The following is an 18,728-nucleotide window of genomic DNA, read 5'->3' on the forward strand; positions in this document are numbered from 1 at the left end:
AAGTCTTCACCCTACATAAAAAGAGACTTAACGACTAGAAATTCTGAAAACCAAATAATAAAAGATAATAATCGGTACATATTTCATAACTTTAGCGATCGATTATAAATCAACAATGTTATTACTATGTTTTGTGCTTAGCGTCGTAGGCGAGCCTTAAACTGATTGAATCTGTCCATCACCTTAAGGATGTTGAAATGAGATTCGTAACAATAACTTGACCCTTTCCATCTCTGTCATTCCGCAAGAAATCTCGCTACAACCTCATCACTATAATCACCTCTCAATCGATATCGATTCACTAAATAAGTTAAATTCACGAATTCGTCGACCGCGTTGGTTATTAAAACAGATCGAAAGAAAAGATCATCTCTAGAACAGTTATTGGGATTGCCGGTGTCGACGCAAAAATTTTCGTGAGTGGTCCACAAATAACTCATACTCATTACATCATTTTGTCTACCTTCTTCTCCTCGCCTCAGATAGAATTGCACATAGCGCCTACACAAAGATAGATCTTCTTCAAGCATGAACCTTGTGGGATTAATGAATGGTCGAGACATTATCTTGAAGATGATTACTTTGATGTTTGAGTAATAAAACGTAGTGGTAATTATATGAATGCTCCTTGTTTTGATGGGCTTCACGTATACCCTTGCTACAGAATAAATTTTCCCCTTCCCATCTACAGGCCCGTCTGGGTTATTAACATTTTTTGTTCTTTCCACATTTACCCTTCATCTTTAACCTCGGTTCTTACTTCTTATGCCTCTTCTCCATCTGATTTAAACATCGAGAAAAAACCTAACTCCAAACGCTCCACCACCATCTCTATCGCTACCACCACCATTTCCTTCGCCACTAGAACCAACACCACAACACCAGTGCCACAACCACCACCTCCGCCACCAGCACCACCGACGCTGAGTACAGTTTTAAAAGGAAAGTCGATAATTTCATTTTCAATTCCAGATCTGGAAAATATCTGTAGTTCTCTTCTCTCCTCAGCCAACACTATCACCACCGTTTTAGTATGAAAATCGATTTTGAAGATCGACAATAACAATATACATGAAGATTGTATCCAAAGGTAAACAATCGATTGTTATGATTTTGATATTGATTCAATCCCAATCTAATCTTCGATAATATCTATCTATTTTTGTTTCAATTCTTCACTAATAATGATTTAGTTGGTTTCCTTTCGATTTTTGTTTAATTTGGTTTTGATAATGATTTTGCTTATTACTCAATTGAAGTTGTAATCGCTGTTGATTAGACGAGTTCTATTCGAATTGTATGTACAGAGAAAAGAAATTGATGCCTCATATTGTATTTTACTGGATTCCTTATTTTCTGGGATAAAGTGTTAGTTGCTCTATTTATTAGTTAGATTTTGGTTTTCATTTTTACAAATAAGAACAAATCATTTACCCAAGCTAGGTTTTCAGATCAAAATAGTTTGTCTCATTTTTCTAATCGAGAAGGTGGTCTCATTTTTATGTTTTTATCTAGTGTCCATTCATTGTCAGTTCTTTACTCTCATCCTCCGCATCGGTATTGTTTCATGTTCCTTTCAAAAAAAAAAAGATATTGTTTCATGCTCCACAAGTGAAACATAGTAATGTTGTATTATTAAGTGATTTCGGATGTAACATATCGCCACCTGAAGTTCATATTGCCAACCGTTATTAACTGAGTGGTTTGAAATTTAAGGCACCAGTAATGTAGATCTTGTTCACATGCTGGTAGTGGTTTCCATGACTTTTAGAGTTTAGATCGAATGATTACAGAGCAAAACTAGAATTTTTTTCAATTCTTAATTATTTGTTGGTTGTTTCCCACAACTAGAGTTGTTTATACCACTTGAATCCTCCCACTGTAGTACTGTACATTAGATGAAATTCCTTCAGTTTTGGAGAAAACAAAGTTAATTTGGGTAACCAAACTAGTTTAAATTCATAAACAGCTAAACGCCTCGAGGTACAAACGAGTGTGTATGTGTAAGATTGTTTGGTACAACAAATGTTGACGAGTCATTATGTATTACTGGTGGTTGTTTGTTGTGGAGGGGGTGGTGGTGCTGGTGGATTTTTTGTGATAAGTACTAGCTCTTCATAGTAGGCTTAATATTTGTTTGCGCAATCTAAATAATGAGTCTTCGTTAACTACGTACATTGCATCTTTCCTGATCTTAGTGTTCTGTTCAAATGAGTGTTGTTGATGGTGTTCTTACTTGAATATTAATATTGGAACTTCCAGTGCTACGCAAAAGCTGATAGAAGATTGTAGAGTTGGAGCAATCTATGAGCAGGCAGAATTACAAGCATTTTAATTGCAGCAAGACATGGGCTTTTTTTTTTGTACTTATTTACTGTACACTGTCAAGTTAGTAGCTTAGTAAGAGTTGCACTTAGGAGCAACAATATCTAGATTTTGACTCTGCACAATTCATAATTAGATCTTAGCATTCTCAATGAAATAAGTGTGTGCTGGGTGACTCACGTTAACCTTGCAATAGTGGTTGTTGTTGTGTTTCAAGCAGTGGTGGTGGATGTTGGGATGGTTGCTGCTGTTTTTGGTGGTGGTTGTTGATGTTGCAGTGGAGGTGATTGTAGTAGTTGCAGTACTGGTGTTGGTAATGGATGTTGTGCAGGTGGTAATGCTGGTTTTTATTTGCTCTTAGTATGTTTAACCAACTGCTGACACCATTCAGTTAGTATTATTATGATTATGGATATAATAGTCGATATAGCTGGCACAAATAATAGGGTGTATGCTATTTGAAATTGTTAATCGGGTTGTCATTTGGTTCTTATTGTTTTCGGTGTTTATTGCAGGTATGTAACAGATGATCATTTTCCTTTTTTTGGTTGGATTTGTTGATGGTGTTCCAGTTCTTGATCCTCCAAGATATAAAGTATCTCTCAAGATGAATCTGTGGTGCAAAGGTAGCACAACTGACTCCACGTCAGAAAATACGTGTTCGATTCATGTCAGGTTCATTAATTTTAATGTATCAATTTTTGGGATCAACTTGGTTGTTGACATCAGATTTTGGGATCAACTTTGGTTGTCGACGCCATATTACTATTATTTATTTATTTTTATTATTTTTGTTTTGAGGATCAACTTCAGTTGTTGACACCAGAATTTAGGATAAACTTTGGTTGTTAACGCATATTTTTTTTCCTTATTTTCTATTTTTGTTATTGAGATCAATTTCGGTTGTTGGTACCAGAATTTGGGATCAACATTGGTTGTTGACGCCATATTGTTTTGTTTTGAGTTTTTGATTTTTGTTTTTTGGGATCAACTTCGGTTGTTGACACCAAATTTTGGGATCAACTTCGGTTGTTGACGCCATATTAGTTTTACCTTTTTATGATTTTTTGATTTTTGTTTTGGGATCAACTTCAGTTGTTGACACCGAATTTTGGGATCAACTTCGGTTGTTGACGCCATATTACCTTTTTTATGATTTTTTGATTTTTGTTTTGGGGATCGATTTCGGTTGTTGACACCACTGGCAGTGGTGGTGGACTGGTGGCGGGCGGTGGTGGACTGGAGGTGGTGGCGGGCGGTGGTGGACTGGCGAAGATGGTGGTGGTGGTGTTCCGATGGTGGAGTACTAGTGGTGGTGGCGGTTGGTAGGTGGTAGTGGAATGGTAGTTGAATGTTGGTGGTAGCGGTGTTAGTGGTGGTGGCGACGGTGAAGTGGTAGATAAAAAATGTTGTTTTTTGAAATAAAGAAATATATTATATGAGTGAGGGTATTAAAGTAATTTATTTTTTAATGGATAAAGCTCTTAAATGATAGGGATATATTTATTGTTGTATAAAGGTATATTTGTTGGGTGTCAAAACCAAGGATATTTAATTAGTATACACTAAAACGTATTTGTGTTGCATAAATGAGAAGAGGTGACCTCCTTATATAGACTAGAGTCCCAACGACTTTTTTTTCCCGAAAAAATAGTCTTTGGGGGAGAAGTGTGATAAGAGTGTACAAGAAATATGGCTTACAAGCTCTTGTAAATGCATATAATCAGGAATAACGGGTCCACTATTTACTACCGATTACATAATCGGTTGGTAAATTGAATCATTTTTCACCGATTATTAAGTAAAATGGCATAGGTAAATTACTTAGTTTTTCCTCACCTACAATCGGTAGTTTATTAATAAATTTTTCTATCGATTATAGCGTAGTCTCAGAATATGATTTTACAAAATCTTTAAATTTTGAGATTTTGCAAAGTTTATAATCGGAAGATAATTGGACTTAAGTAACTACTGATTATGGTATAGTCCCAGAATTTGATTTTCCCAAAAATCTTAAAATTTTGAACTTTTAACTTAATAATCGAAAAATAAGATGACTTATCAATACCGATTTACTTATAGTCCCAAGAATTAATTTTGCCAAAATATTTTAATTTTGAACTTTATCATATTTCATAATTGCTAGTTAATTGCTAAATCGTACAACCGATTATGGTATAGCCACAGAATTTGAATTTCCAAAAATCTTGAAATTTTGAATTTTTACAAAGTGTATAATCAGAACAAAAGTAAACTCATCTTACTATCGATTATGGAGTAAACTGAGTACAGTTTAACCAGTGAATTCCACTTTCATAATCGGTGGGTTGAGAATAGTTTGTCAACCGATTATGATGTAAAAAATCTTCAGTTTGTCAAGGATGTTAATCATTAGATATTTTAGCCCCTAATGTATTTGAACAGTCAGAATCGATAGATAAGACAAACCAGGATTTTCCCGATTACAATGTATTGGGATAATCGATAGATATGGACATCGCATATCTATTGATTGTGCTGAAATTTTGTGTCGCTTGCGAATCAACTGTTGAATCATAAAGATAACTTAAAAATCATTTGTAATCCATAAAGCTAACCATTCATAATCCATAAAGCTAACCATTCTCAAACCATAAACATAATGTACAAACTTATAATCCGACTCAACCCTTAAAAATGACACAATTCAAAATAAACTTTTAAATCTATAAAGTTAACAAGACATTAAGAGTTACATTTTAGATTTGGTGAGTTTACGACGACCACCACGACTACCACGACCAGCATTATAATCAGCATCACCTTCACGTTCCTCATCATTAACTTCAGCAGCGGGGTCATTGGCTTCACTATCGGCGTTTGTAGGTGAATCCCGAGGTCTTTTACTCAGCTTTCTTGTTAGGTTCTTAAGAGGTTTCTCCCCAAACTTACTTGAATATTCTTCATTATCAATATTATCAATTAGGTCTCTATGCTTTTTTTATCTTGTCAACTGTCACAGACACTCCCGCCTTTATGCATGAAGTAAGCTTCTTGAATTAAAAAGCAAATCTCTTTTTTCTGTTTTTACGCATGACATCAAACGGTTATTACCTAAAACATTGAGCCGTAATATTTGAATCAAAAGGAAAGAACAATATTTACAAGTCTGTCATAGCCAGATGGTTTGTCTTTGATGATACATGGATGGTCGAGAGTCTTCTTGGTAGCCTATGCTTTATCTTCAAAAATTACACGAAGATGAGGCACATTCCCGTACCATTCCATATAGCCTGGAGATGCCTCATCACCTCGGGGGACAGGTCTCCCGATGTTGATCTTATGGTGCATCATCTCATCCCAATGCTCGGTAACTGATGGATTATCAGAGTAAACAACCATGATAGTCATAACTAGACTGGCTTCTTTTAGGATCTAATTTCAACTTGCCCCAGAAGTGACTCCATGGTTTTTCTTGTACATAACCGTGTTATCGCATCACCCTTGAGGCATTGTACATCACATATCCGGTGGAGTGCTATAATGGTCCAAAGTAAAGCGACAACTCGGACCTACCCTCTAGATGTCCACTAGCTTGGTCTTCTTTGTATGGATCAAAACATACCTTTGCGACATTCATCTAGTATAATTTCTCCCTCAAAGAAATCAATTTTTGGTCCTTAGTCCTAGAACGGTTATCATCGAAGATGTATTTGGTTCGTCTTAGTGTACCTTTCTACCATTTGGGGTTTTCATGTGCCAATTTTAGGGTAGGGAAGTGGTCATAGATCCATGTCTGTATAAATACCAAACTAAGTATGAAAACATCGAATCCTAAAAGAGAAAGAAAATATTGATAGAGTTAACAAAATACCTGGAATAGGTTCACATTACCGTCAATCTGGCTAGATAATTCCCTCGATGCCTTTCTCAACTCTCCCATTAAGAACGCATGGCATGCAGTACCCCAAGAGTAATCACAGACTTTATGGAGAGGATGCAATAGTTTTAGAAGGCTGGTGTCGACCCGATTTCCATTCGCATTGTGGAAAGTAACACATCCTAATACACAGAGGAGATATGCAGTAGCCGCGACATTCACTTCGTCATCGCTTAATTGTGGATTTTTTCTTCTTTCTCCTTGGTACCTTTCACATTTTCATTAAGTGTCCTATGTTGAACTGTGTAGTTCTGTAAGAAGCGCACCTCTTGAACTCAGTTTTTGGAGTCGCTTTATCCCAACCAAAACACTTCTGACATAAATCATAAAGTTGTTCCTAACTTACCTGCTTTGTGTGATTAAACTTGACATCTACTCCATGGTCAGCGAGACTAAGGATCTGGAAAACATCATCTGGAGTAATCGTCATCTTCCCAGACGACATATGGAAGGTGTCAGTGTCAGGATACATTCTCTTGATGAAAGCTGTATCGCCACCGGGTCATGATCCAACATTGAATTATCGGAAGCAGTAAATAACCCCGAATTGGCAATAATTTGCTTGAACCTCTCACATTCACCGTCTAAAGGCTATTCCTTCATTTTTATTGTTGTGACTGTGGTCTTGAGTAGACGAACCGCATCAGAATGATCCTATTAAACACACGCATTACAAAATAATTAGAATAGTCGTTAAGACTTTAACAAATAAAAAGACAAAAGATTAATCAAAAGATTTTGATTATTACCTGGTTTTAATAGATTTCTTTGGCCCAGGAGTCTTTATATCCATATAAAAATTCTGCTCCATCTCTTGGTAACCCTCCATAAACTTGGTATCTTGTACTGCCATAAAGGCTTAGTTGCTTTTACATCATGTTTTATCTTTGAGATGTATTTTGCTCAGTAATCGAGCTAATGCTCAAATATTCTTTAAAAATATTATTTTATTTTGCTGCTAATTATTAGCACAATTTTTCAATTTTTGGTGTATTGTTCACCTTCTTGGAATACCAAAAGTTTGGTAAATTTTGGTAGTATTTTTTACCCACTTTCAGTTTTGTACTTTTTTTACTTGTAGTTGTAGGTTACCACTATATGTGTCCTTAATGCGTGTAAAGACGTGTGATCACTATACCGTTTTACCGATTTTAGCCCTTTCGCTTTCCTTTAGTATATAAGAAAAGGTCTGTAAAGTTTTCTTTCTCTGTTTTACCATTTCCTTTCTTTTTTCCCGTCTTACTTCTCCAATCCTTCCGAATTTTCAACCTTTCCTTTGATATTTATTTTCTAAATTTTACATCTACGGATTCTACAGTTCCCCGTTTTGAACCTACTCTTATTAATGGGTTTATCGAGGCTTATTTTGTTCCATCCAATATCCATGTTCGTTCATCTTTTCCATTTCTGGTCCGAGATGTTAAGGATTATGAAGAGGATGAACTCCTCATACCGGAGTCCCATCTGGTTCATGGTTTCAAAATTCCCATTCCTCATCTCATCCATGAATATCTTTGTCTTATGGACATTGCATCCATGAAGATGGAGTCAGAGTTTTATTTCTTTATGAATAAAATTATCGAGGCCAATAAGGGTTTGGCTGAGGGTAAGAAGATTACTATTTCTCAATTTAAAAACCAATTTTCTTGTACTGTAAACAAGAATTCTGGTTTGAGGAATGTCTCTTATGTTAGTCCTAGGATTATTCCTGAGTTTCTCCATAATACATAAGTTTTCTTTAATGGCTGAAACGGTGTTACTGATAACGATAAACACATGTTTATATTTTCTGGCCTTTGCGAGTATGGTCGTGCTCTTGTGGATGTTGACCCTCGCCCGAGGACTCACATCAGAACTAGTTTTTTTTTTACTCATGTTCTTGTTCCTTTCCTTCCGCTCTGTATATACCAAGGTTGTGAAATCGTAAATCGAAACGCAAATCGTTTTTTAATTTTGGTGAATCAAATCGTATATTAAATCATGAATCGAAGATTCACGCTCGGTTATTAACTCGTATGTTTTCTTATAATTTATATAAGATTATGTGGAGTATTCATATTCTTTTGCCAAGTTTAGGTCTTTGATGAGTATATTTGTAATAAAGTTCATTAAGCATCAACAACAAGTGAGTTGGAGCGTTGGTTAGGGGGCATTCTCATGACACAAGAGGTTTTGAGTTCGAATTCGAAACTGCATGTTGTTATTTTTGAAAATCCGCTTGGATTTGAGCTTATGGTCAAGAATTGTAGTCAAACAACTTTGACAAACATGATTCATTGTCATTCCGATTCAATACTACGATTCAAAGCGATTATTTAAAAAATGAAGCGAATCGTCCGATTCAAATTGTGAATCGGACGATTTTTAAAACCATGGTATATATATTCTCTTTTTTTTAGAGAGAAAGATGACTTATGGTAAAGAGTCTCAAAAGATATGTTCAATTAGCTACCAATGAACCTAATTATCGGGTTGAGTATGATAGTCATACTGATCCTATTACCGACGGTGCTGAAGCTGCGAGATATGTGCTGAGTTTTCCTCGTACTGCTGAGGTTAGCGTTTCTGAGTCCATGTCGATTCAATGCATGAGGAAGAATATTCTCTGGAGCTCCGTCGGGTTATTCTTATTCTTATCGTTTTTATTTCTCTTGTTAGGTGAGAATAAAGATGGCCACCTACTTCCATCAAGTAAGATACTGGAAGAGTCAGTTCGATTCGGCAAACTATAGATTTAGTCCTCTGGAAACTAAGTACAATAAGCTCGGTGACAAGGCTCGGAAGCTTGATCTCAATCTAGAATACGAACGAGCTAAGGTTAAAAGATTAAACTCTCTGGCTAAAAAGGATCTTACTGGCACTAGCTCTCTTCATAGACAAGTTTCTCAGCTCGGTGTTGAGAGAGATCTTCTTCAGAAGAAGGTTAAGATGTTGGAGGTTGACCTGATTCATTTCGAGAATTCTTTGGCGATCGCCGAGGGTCGTACCATCCTTACCCTAGAGTTTCCATCTTCTTCAGCTTTGGTTCTTTCTGAGACGACTAGAACTGCTATCCCTTCTGAGGTTCACAGGGTTGCGCCTCAGGATGCGGATCGAGATCTAGAAAATTCTAGCATCCCGTTTTTGTAAAAGATTTGATCTATTAATGGAATATGTTTATCTATGCTTTGGATGTTTTATTTTGTTACATTTGCACTCTTGTAATCCCTTCCCCCTTTTTGAATTCTTAGAAGAATTTCATGATTTAGATTTTTGACTCAAATTTATCATCTCTGGTGACTCAATCTAATCCGCTCTGAATTTCCGAGCTCTGAACCTATTTGAGATTCTCAAATCCTTACTATGGATTTCTGACCTGACTTCAGGTTCTAGCTTTATGCCTACTGGCTTGGTTGTTTCATTATGTATTTTCTCACCTGTCTCAGATAGGTTTTACCTCATCTGTCTCGGACAAGTTTTAATTTTTCTACATCTCTTTAAGATGAGTTCATTTCTTAACCATTCTGGAACTTCTGGGCTTCGGCTTATTCCTTTATGGTGGTCCAACTAATTATTAATTTGGACTGATGTTGTTCCATTTGTTTGTTTGAATACCTGCGTTCAGGTGTCGTGGTAATATTATTCACCTGTTTCAGGTGTTACTATTAACTTTTTAAGCTTTCCTTTTCTTAGGGGAGCCAATACTTCAGTTCGACCTTTCTTCTTATTCTTGATCTCAGTTTTCTTTTGTGGGTATCTTTAACAATGCTCTCTTTAGCTGTTTTCTCCCTTATCGCACTCTTTACCCACTGGGGATGTTAGTTTCATCGCTTTCAGTGGTGCTGGTGACGGGTCTTAGTTCAGATGTTACCTGGCCAAGGTACCATTCTGTGTCGTATAAATACTGGTCCGGAGCTTTCAAAATCAACACAAATGGGCAGTAAGAGGGCACCCTGGAATAGTAGGAGCTTGTATTATATGCAGAAATGATGAGGATATCGCAATCTTAGAGATTTCCCTACCTTTAGGTATAACCACCGCTCTCATAGATGAAACTCGAGCGATGCTTTTCGAATAAAAAACGACAATAGAACGAGAATGGCCAAATGTGCAATTCGAAACGAACTCGAAAAATATGACGACATTTGTAACCTCAAATATCGATCCACCTTGGTACTTAATCAATGATTTGATAATTACATCATAAAACACGTCTATAGGGAAGGAAATCAAACGGCGAACGGACTGGCAAACTGAATAGTAGATGTCAACTACTAGCGATTCTTAGTCCTGTTGTAACGACTGACTCTACAGATACAATGTACCAACGTGCAATTTGCAATTTAGGTTTAGTCTTAATGAATTTCTTGCTTCAATTTTCTTTTATTTTTTATTTTGAATTTTGAAGGGAAACTTAGGCGCAGGCTCCAAAAGAATAATATTCTCATTGTCAGGCCCACAATTAATTTTAGGTACCGTGACACCCATAATTATTTCCGTGACACCCATAATTATATGAAATTATTAAAAATGTCTGCATGACGGATTATGCATCAGGGGTATAATTGGCAACGCAATTTGGATATAACATATCTAGAAATCTGCGGCTTGGAATTTTACAAATTTTATATCGTTGGAAATCTTTTTAAGAGAGCTACGTGACGAGTACAAACAAGAATATCAAATTTTTGTTTTTCACGAAAAAATCGGAGGTGATCATCATTTTAGGCAAAATTTTCGAAAACTTGATACATAACCATTATGCAGCCACCAAAAACGATGCATAACACATTCTGCAGACGCATAACGAATTATGCAACCATTTTCTCCACTGCATAACAAATTATGCATTTGGATAACAATGTTATGCATCTATAACAAGTTATGTAACCATTGTTTTGGTCCATTTTAGTGTGTACATAAATAAATTGATGCATAATCCAGTATGCATCCATATCAGGTTATGCATCTATTTTCTCGATGCATAAAAGATTGTGCAACAATTTCTCGATGCATAATGCATTATGCAGTCATATTTTCGGATGCATAACAGGTTATGCATCCATTTTCACGACTGCATAACATGTTATGTAGATATTATTGTAGGTGCATGACAAGTTATGCAGCCTTATTTTTTGTTGGTTTCAATAATAAGAAAAAAGTAGTTGCATAACGTGTTATGCAACCGTTTTCTGGACTGCATAACAAGTTATGCAAAAAAAAAAAAGCTGTAGAACGTGTTATGCAACCAATTTCGAGAATGCATAACAAGTTATGCAACAAATTTTGTAGATGCATAACCTGTTATGCATCACTATTCACACCTCCATTTCTTTTAAATGCACGTCACACGCACACCAAACCCATTTGCACTTCCATCTCCTTTGCCTTGCCACTGCATCATCCTTTTAGCTCAATTTTCTTTTAAATGCATAACCCATTGAAACCAATATCAACACCACCATTCCTAACTCACTTCACCTTAGCTGGTAAACAATTACAATACCAGTTCACAATCACCAGCACATCTCTTGTAGCTTCAGTTCAGCTGCAAGTCTCAAGACCAAAACAATTCTATGCTTTCCTTGCTTCTACCAACCCATTCTTGATCGTTTCAGCATTCCAGCCATTTGACAACACCAACATACACCTGCAACTTCTCAAGCAACCAACATCTGCAAGTTGAGCTACAACACCGCCAACTTCGGCACTTTTACTATTCAAACTGCAGTTGCACTATAACCTGCAATGCTTCAAGCCTTTCAGCTTCAACCCAAATTCAACAGCACCACTAAACTACCTGCAATCTCTTACAATCTCTAACTTCATTGCAGACTCATAACACCTCTACAAGCATATCCATTTCACAGCCATCATCTGCAATCAACTGGAACTACCACCAATTCATCTACAATTTCTCAAGAACAACAACTCAACCCCTGTAACTCCATTAAAACAACACCACCATCAGAAACAACACATGATAATCAGCACCACCTATCGACATAGATCGATTTAGTCCATCTTGTCAGCTCCATCATTTCCATGTTTCAGATCAAAAGCCACAACCATTTCATCCATTGCATTACACTTTGCAACACCCATTTCCTGTAGCTTAACAACTGCACCTGCAACTCTATCACAGACTCAAGCCATTACATCTGGTACCTGACCTAAACATTCATCTAAATACACTCCTTCCAGTTACAACACCATCCCATCCTTCAGTCCATTACATTTGCAAACACCAACAGAACCAACAACTTCATATCAACTTCCATTTTCTGTTCCACCTGCAACCTTCAGTTCCAGTTCTTTCTCCCCTTCCTAAATTTCACCATCTCTTCATATTGAACTAAAAGAATTCCTTAATCTCCACTGAACTGAACCCCTCTTATTGCCAACACCAAAATTAACTCAAACCCATTCCTAGAAAACCTTTGTGAATTTGAATTACATCATATCTCAACCATCAATCCCAATTGTACCATGGCAACAACTACTTGTTCTTCCCTGATTCAAATCACTACCAGAGTTTCTTCTCGATTCAACAACGATTCCCACTTTTCTGTCTCAGATTGAACTCACCGAAACCCTTCTTTCTCCCTGTTCTTCTTTGCAATTCCATGGCATGAGCTCAAACTTCCACTGCAATACGGAACCATAATTTCATGACCTAACTTCAGTTTCCTCTCATAACTCGAATTAAATCCAAATTCAACAGAAACCCCTTTTGATTTCTTCTCGTATCACGTCTGAATCGACCACAACTCGTTAACCATCAATAACAACATAAATAAAATTACTGTGAGTGATGACAGCAGAATCGAAGTAAACAAAACATCACCAGGTTTCCCTTTTCGCCTCTCTTTGTCTTAGAAATTATTCAGAATCAATCGATAATCATAAAAACGAATTGAAGTAGTAGTTTTTCCTTTAGAAAAGAGAAAAGCAGAATTTTATAAATTATGGGTTCTAGAATAATTTTCTCTGTGAAAATGGGGGACGCATGAAGTTTTGCACCCGTGAGTTTCACAATGGAGAAAAATGTAAAAATGGGTGTGACGGTGGTTTTCACAATTTTGAAAGCATGCGTTTTTTTCATACGGGGAAGGCCTCAACAGGATAGCAGTGTGCCCGTAATACATAATCTTGACAAAATAGATAAAGAAGGAATACATTGACCCGAATTTGGGCCTTGGGGAGTGAGTGATTCTCACTTTCTTTAATATACTCTCTAGCTTCTAAATCAAGCATTTTTCTTCTTCTCTGTAATTCTTCATGCACATTCCAAACCAAACCAAACCCTCCAATTTCCAGATCTCTATATCTCTCTTGAAAAAACTCTAAATTATCACTAAAGAAGATATATTAGGGAGATCGAAAGATCTAATCTCAATATAGTTTCTACCGGGGGAGAAAGAAGGGGAGCAATTATCACCGTTCGATCTGTCTCTAAATTTCATGCTCATCTGATTACTTGTTTCGCTCTAACTGAAACAAACAATGGGCATTCTGTTTACTAAAATGTTTTCTTCTGTTTTTGGTAACAAAGAAGCTCGGATCCTTGTTCTTGGCCTTGACAATGCTGGGAAAACTACAATTCTCTGTATATTCTCCCTCTCTTTCAACTATGGGTTTCAATTCAATCCCTGTCTTATTTATTTACTAATTTTCTTAGTTAACTAATTAATTCAGGGTTTTATTTGTTTTTTTTTTCTTTTTTCAGATCGTCTTCAAATGGGAGAAGTAGTATCAACAATTCCAAGTAGGTATTTGGTTTTTCTCTCAATTTTTCATTATGTATATATTTTATTTTCTTTGTTTATGAATTTTGTTTATATACTTTTCAGCAATTGGGTTTAACGTGGAAACAGTTCAATATAACAATATCAAATTTCAAGTCTGGGATCTGGGTATGTTCTTCTTCAACCTAAAATATACAATGTCTACTTTAAAATTAATGTTATTCTACATTGTAGTCATATCTGAAAACAGTGAATATTGTAAGAGTGGTTAAGTTGCTTAAATATTTTCTATTCTTCGGATTAACCTATATTGACATAAGTCCACTGATATTTGTATATGAGAAGACTGACAGCGATGAATTTCCTATGAAGCATGTAAAAGCCATATGCACATATGAATTGCCTTGACTAGACTCTAAAATTAGAATAAAAAGCTTAATCATAGCACTAAGGGCAATAAATTTCTGGGCACAAAACTCACTCTATTTAGGCTCACCTGGCTCCTGTGGAGTTGCCCGGTTCAAAATAGTATGTTTTTTGTTTGTCACAGATGACAGGAAGTAGCTAAAGTACCTTACAGTTTCTTTGTGAACCTATGGTAAAGTTCGTTTCCCTTATAATATTCCGAGAGAGAAAACACTTTGATTTTTTAATATTTGAGCTGAATGTATCTTTCTTCCTTTGATGATTTTGAGAAGAAAAAGGAAGTGAATGAGCTGCAATATAATCTTGTACGCTTCAAATAGTTACACAATGTGAGCATGATCATCAGTATTGCACAATTATGGTGTGTGGTATGGACGTTTCATATCAGATGACAATGATCATCTATATTCTAGATAATCCCTTCCACTGAAATGTCCAGCATTCCCCTAGCTCAAGATCACAATTTGTCACCTTTATCCATCTAATTGCTCAACAGTAGAAGGTCAAAAGCAGCACTGTTGTAGAAAATACAAATCTGTATCCAGGTGTTACTTTTACAGTATCCTGTATCCTAAAAAGTTGAAATCTCACTGAGCTTTTTGACGTTGTTAGGAAGTTTAGGTTGGTTTCTAAATAATGATGATCCACAAGGTGCACAGAACAGCCTTTCCGGTAACAATATCTCGGATATCTTCATGTGGCTCACTGATAAATAGTGTTGCATAATCCCTCTTCATCTTTCTGTTTATCATTTTTAATAAGTATAGTCTTACTGAACAAACATAGATGACCAAGAATCTTCAGTTGTAAAAGAAAAAGAATTGCAAGTGACACCTCCAGGTGATCACTATGCAACCATTAAAAAAATTGCAAGAGGAAGAGATATCAACCTTGGCCCCATAAATTACAGTTTGATGATACTTAAAGAATAGAGCATGCTTTATAATCTATATATTTTGCAATACTCAAGCTTTTTCCTCCGTGTTAGAAATATTTTTATCAATTCAGTTTCTGCTAGCGATTACTTGTATAGAGTTCGTGAATGCATGTTTACTCTTGCTGCTGCAGTTGTGAATTTCTAATTCTGATGTCTACAATATGGTTTCTTGAAACAGGTGGTCAGACAAGTATCAGGTGGGTCTTCATTTCCTCTTTTTTTTTTCTTTAAGTTTTTCATTTGTAAGTAATGATACACGTATGCTGTGCACATTTGTTTCCTTGTTGGTAAATGCTCATGAACTCTGTTAGATTTCAGTTTAGTACTTTTGCTCCAAATTTGGTAATCTGCTATGTTGCAGTTTGGGGTTATATTTTTCCTGATGAAAATGCTATCTAAGACTCTAAGTATTGCAGGGACTTCCAGTAGTGTTCTAGCTCTATCTCTCTAGTTACAGTGCTGAATGCTCTTTGTCTCCCCATTCTGTTTCCACTGTTGAAGTCAAGATATAATCTGGACTCTGTTTTCTGTATTGGATGAGTTTTGTTTGTCTCATTATTTTACGAACTATATGTCAACTTGGGGCAATTTTAAGGTCAATCAAAAGGATGCACCGAACATGACACAAATTAGTGTAACATTGTATATTTGTTGCTTATAACATGAAGCTGGACCATCTGGATTTTGTGCACGACTTGCAAAATTTGAGTACTAAAAAGCAAGATTAGATAGGGGATGCATGTTCTTAATGGGTAGTTTAATACTTCGTTCTTGTGACCTGTATGGAATGATGATTTGTCCTTTTAGCATTACTTGTAGTTGTGGTTTTGTTTATATATTTCTCAATAACTTAAGTTACCCGTAAAGAATGCGGGTGATGATGGAGAAAAACTTTTTATGTCAATTATGTCTGTACATATCATTGATGTCTGAAGAACAGTAAAAAAAATAAAAATTCAAAAGAACTATGTGAATTGCCTCCTGAACTTTCAGAATTTCTCCGTTGGTAATTTAGTTTCGAGTCTTGTTGTGACCCGTATTAATAATTTGTAAAAAGGTTTGTTGTGTAAAAGAGTCAGTTTGATATGCTGCTGTACTTCACCAGTGCTTCCTTTTGAGCAATCTTCTCTATTTTTAAAAACACTGCTAAAATGCTAAAAAAAAGTTACTTCTTTCTTTGCTTTATCGTATTATTTGATATCCGAAGATATGCTAATATCTATACATATATTGATGAAGTTTGTCTGGTAAAAGATTCTTTGTCTACAGGTCCACTATTAGGTTTTATTCAGTTAATTCCTGGGTTTATCTACCTCTCTTAGCAAATCAATTGTTGTTATTCCACAAATCGTGGTTCTAACCCAGCCATAGCGCTATTTCATTTGTACGACTTCTATACTTCTGATTGTAGTGATGTAATCCATGACAACATCAGCTTACTTCTTTTGTTTTGCGCGACAGACCCTATTGGAGATGCTATTTCCCAAATACTCAAGCAATTATCTATGTGATAGATTCCAGTGACACTGATAGGATCGCAATAGCAAAGGAAGAATTTCACGCTATATTGGAGGTAGATTTCGGTTTTGATTTGCATTTCCAGTAATCAGCTTGTATGTTCTTACTTAGATTTGTATTCGATATGCCTGCAAATTTGTTAACAAAAGATTTTTCAAGTCTTTGTTTGGTAGTAATTGATCAGTGTTAATATCAACAGTTAAAAGTTTTAACCACAAAAGACTGACACAATTCTGTGGCAAAACATCAACTCTTCATATCTGTAGGATGAAAATGACACTCACCTCTGTTTCCATCGATAAAAACAATAACTCTTCTTCGTTGAAATGAAAGGCCAGGAGTGTGATATTTTTTGATTTTATATAGTCTCTTGTAGCTTTTCAGTTCAAGTGATACTACACTAATATATGCTAATGAAACTTTTGGCAGGAGGATGAGTTAAAAGGTGCAGTTGTCCTCATTTTTGCCAACAAGCAGGTCACTTTTCTATCTCTGAATGAGTAGCACAATTTTGTGACACTGTTTCATTTTTAGAAATGCATCTAGTTGTTTTGCAATAAGTTACTTGCTTTATCATTGTCTTGCTTATGAAATGCAACCCTGAATTATATATCTCTAGTTCTTAATTGCTTAATTTTTTTGTACCTTCCAATCTTTCTACTTCAGGATCTTCCGGGAGCCCTCGACGATGCTGCCGTAACTGAAGCCTTAGAGTTGCACAAGATTAAAAGCCGTCAATGGGCTATCTTTAAAGCTTCTGCCATAAAAGGCGAAGGGCTCTTCGAGGGATTGGACTGGTAAGCGCAAGTTCTACTCTTGCATTACTCTTTAACTTGATATTGCAGATATAGAAACTTGCAGTTATTACTCTAAAGCAAAAGACATGACGTCCATTGGTTTTTAGCTGGTACTAATAATCAAAAACCGAAAACTTACCACGTAAAAGACATAATCCCTTTCATATTCTTAATAATTTCTATTTATCCCAACTGCATTCCGATTTGGTGATTACCATGTAATTTACTGAACTGCACTTACAGTAAAATTACAAACATCTTGATGCATTAAGTACTTCCTTTTCTCAATGATCTTTTTTTGTCTTAAATATTAATTATATATTTTGGTATGAAAATATGCAGGTTGAGTAATACTCTCAAATCTGGAAGTGGCTAATTTTAACGAAGACCCGGAACAACCATTTAGCTATTCAACCTTACATCCACAAACGGAAAAGGGAAGACATTATTGTTTTACTTGGTATGACGTGTTACCGAAAAGATAAGAGTTTATTTTCTCTGGGTTTGATAATGAATTTGAATCATCAAGGACTTCCCACTTTTTATGTTCTTTTTAGTGCACATTTTTTGTTCCGACCCATTAAATATCTTATCTTACATGTAAAATTTTTGGTTAAAGATCTGAATCAACCTCTTTAGTGTCTAAGTTGGTCCTTCATCCTTCATTTGTTAAATAGATGAACATGTCATGAACATTTTGGTTTGTGAATACCAGATACCTATATCAATTACCCAACAATTAGGGGAATTTTGTTCTTATGTATTATGTTCGGTGGTCAGTGATCCCTACAGATATATGGACCCATCCAAGTTTTACATCTGGATCACTGAAGGGAAGGCATGTAGTCAGAAGCGCTCTTGATTGAAATGGGAAATTTTTGGTGAAATTCTACTTCCCCTTTCTGGTATCACGTGACCTAATTATGATGATTTTAGGAAAAAAAGCGGTTTAACCCCCCCACCCCACACACAAAAGCGGTTTAACCCCCCACACCCCACCCCACACACACACACTCGTAAACGGTTTTTTAGTGGCCCCTGTTTTCTCCACGGATAAGACCCAAGGCAAGATCTAAGGC

General features: G+C 36.0%; 1 protein-coding gene and 1 long non-coding RNA gene across 2 annotated transcripts; both read left to right on the forward strand.

Annotated features, from left to right (window-relative positions):
* Nucleotides 1-783: 783 nt before the first annotated feature.
* On the forward strand, nucleotides 784-3,222 carry LOC113297740. Its single transcript, XR_003333634.1, has 3 exons — nucleotides 784-1,090; nucleotides 2,263-2,656; nucleotides 2,841-3,222. It is a non-coding gene; the product is annotated as an uncharacterized LOC113297740 (long non-coding RNA).
* A 10,201-nt stretch (nucleotides 3,223-13,423) lies between these two features.
* Nucleotides 13,424-18,358, forward strand: LOC113297741 (ADP-ribosylation factor 3). Its single transcript, XM_026546318.1, has 8 exons — nucleotides 13,424-13,832; nucleotides 13,953-13,991; nucleotides 14,077-14,139; nucleotides 15,513-15,531; nucleotides 16,796-16,907; nucleotides 17,282-17,329; nucleotides 17,519-17,649; nucleotides 17,992-18,358. The coding sequence occupies exons 1-8, from the start codon at nucleotides 13,730-13,732 to the stop codon at nucleotides 18,023-18,025; spliced, it is 549 nt and encodes a 182-aa protein (XP_026402103.1). The 5' UTR covers nucleotides 13,424-13,729; the 3' UTR covers nucleotides 18,026-18,358.
* The last annotated feature ends 370 nt before the right edge of the window (nucleotides 18,359-18,728 follow it).

The sequence above is a fragment of the Papaver somniferum genome, chromosome 7 (assembly GCF_003573695.1).
Source record: "Papaver somniferum cultivar HN1 chromosome 7, ASM357369v1, whole genome shotgun sequence".
NCBI lineage: Eukaryota > Viridiplantae > Streptophyta > Magnoliopsida > Ranunculales > Papaveraceae > Papaver > Papaver somniferum.

Excerpts from the sequence above, each read along its gene's own strand:
- LOC113297741 (XM_026546318.1), top strand. The coding sequence starts at position 13,730 with ATGGGCATTCTGTTTACTAAAATGTTTTCTTCTGTTTTTGGTAACAAA. Across the intron at positions 13,833-13,952 it reads TGGGAAAACTACAATTCTCT|ATCGTCTTCAAATGGGAGAA; the intron begins GTATATTCTCCC and ends TTCTTTTTTCAG. Across the intron at positions 17,330-17,518 it reads TCATTTTTGCCAACAAGCAG|GATCTTCCGGGAGCCCTCGA; the intron begins GTCACTTTTCTA and ends TTTCTACTTCAG.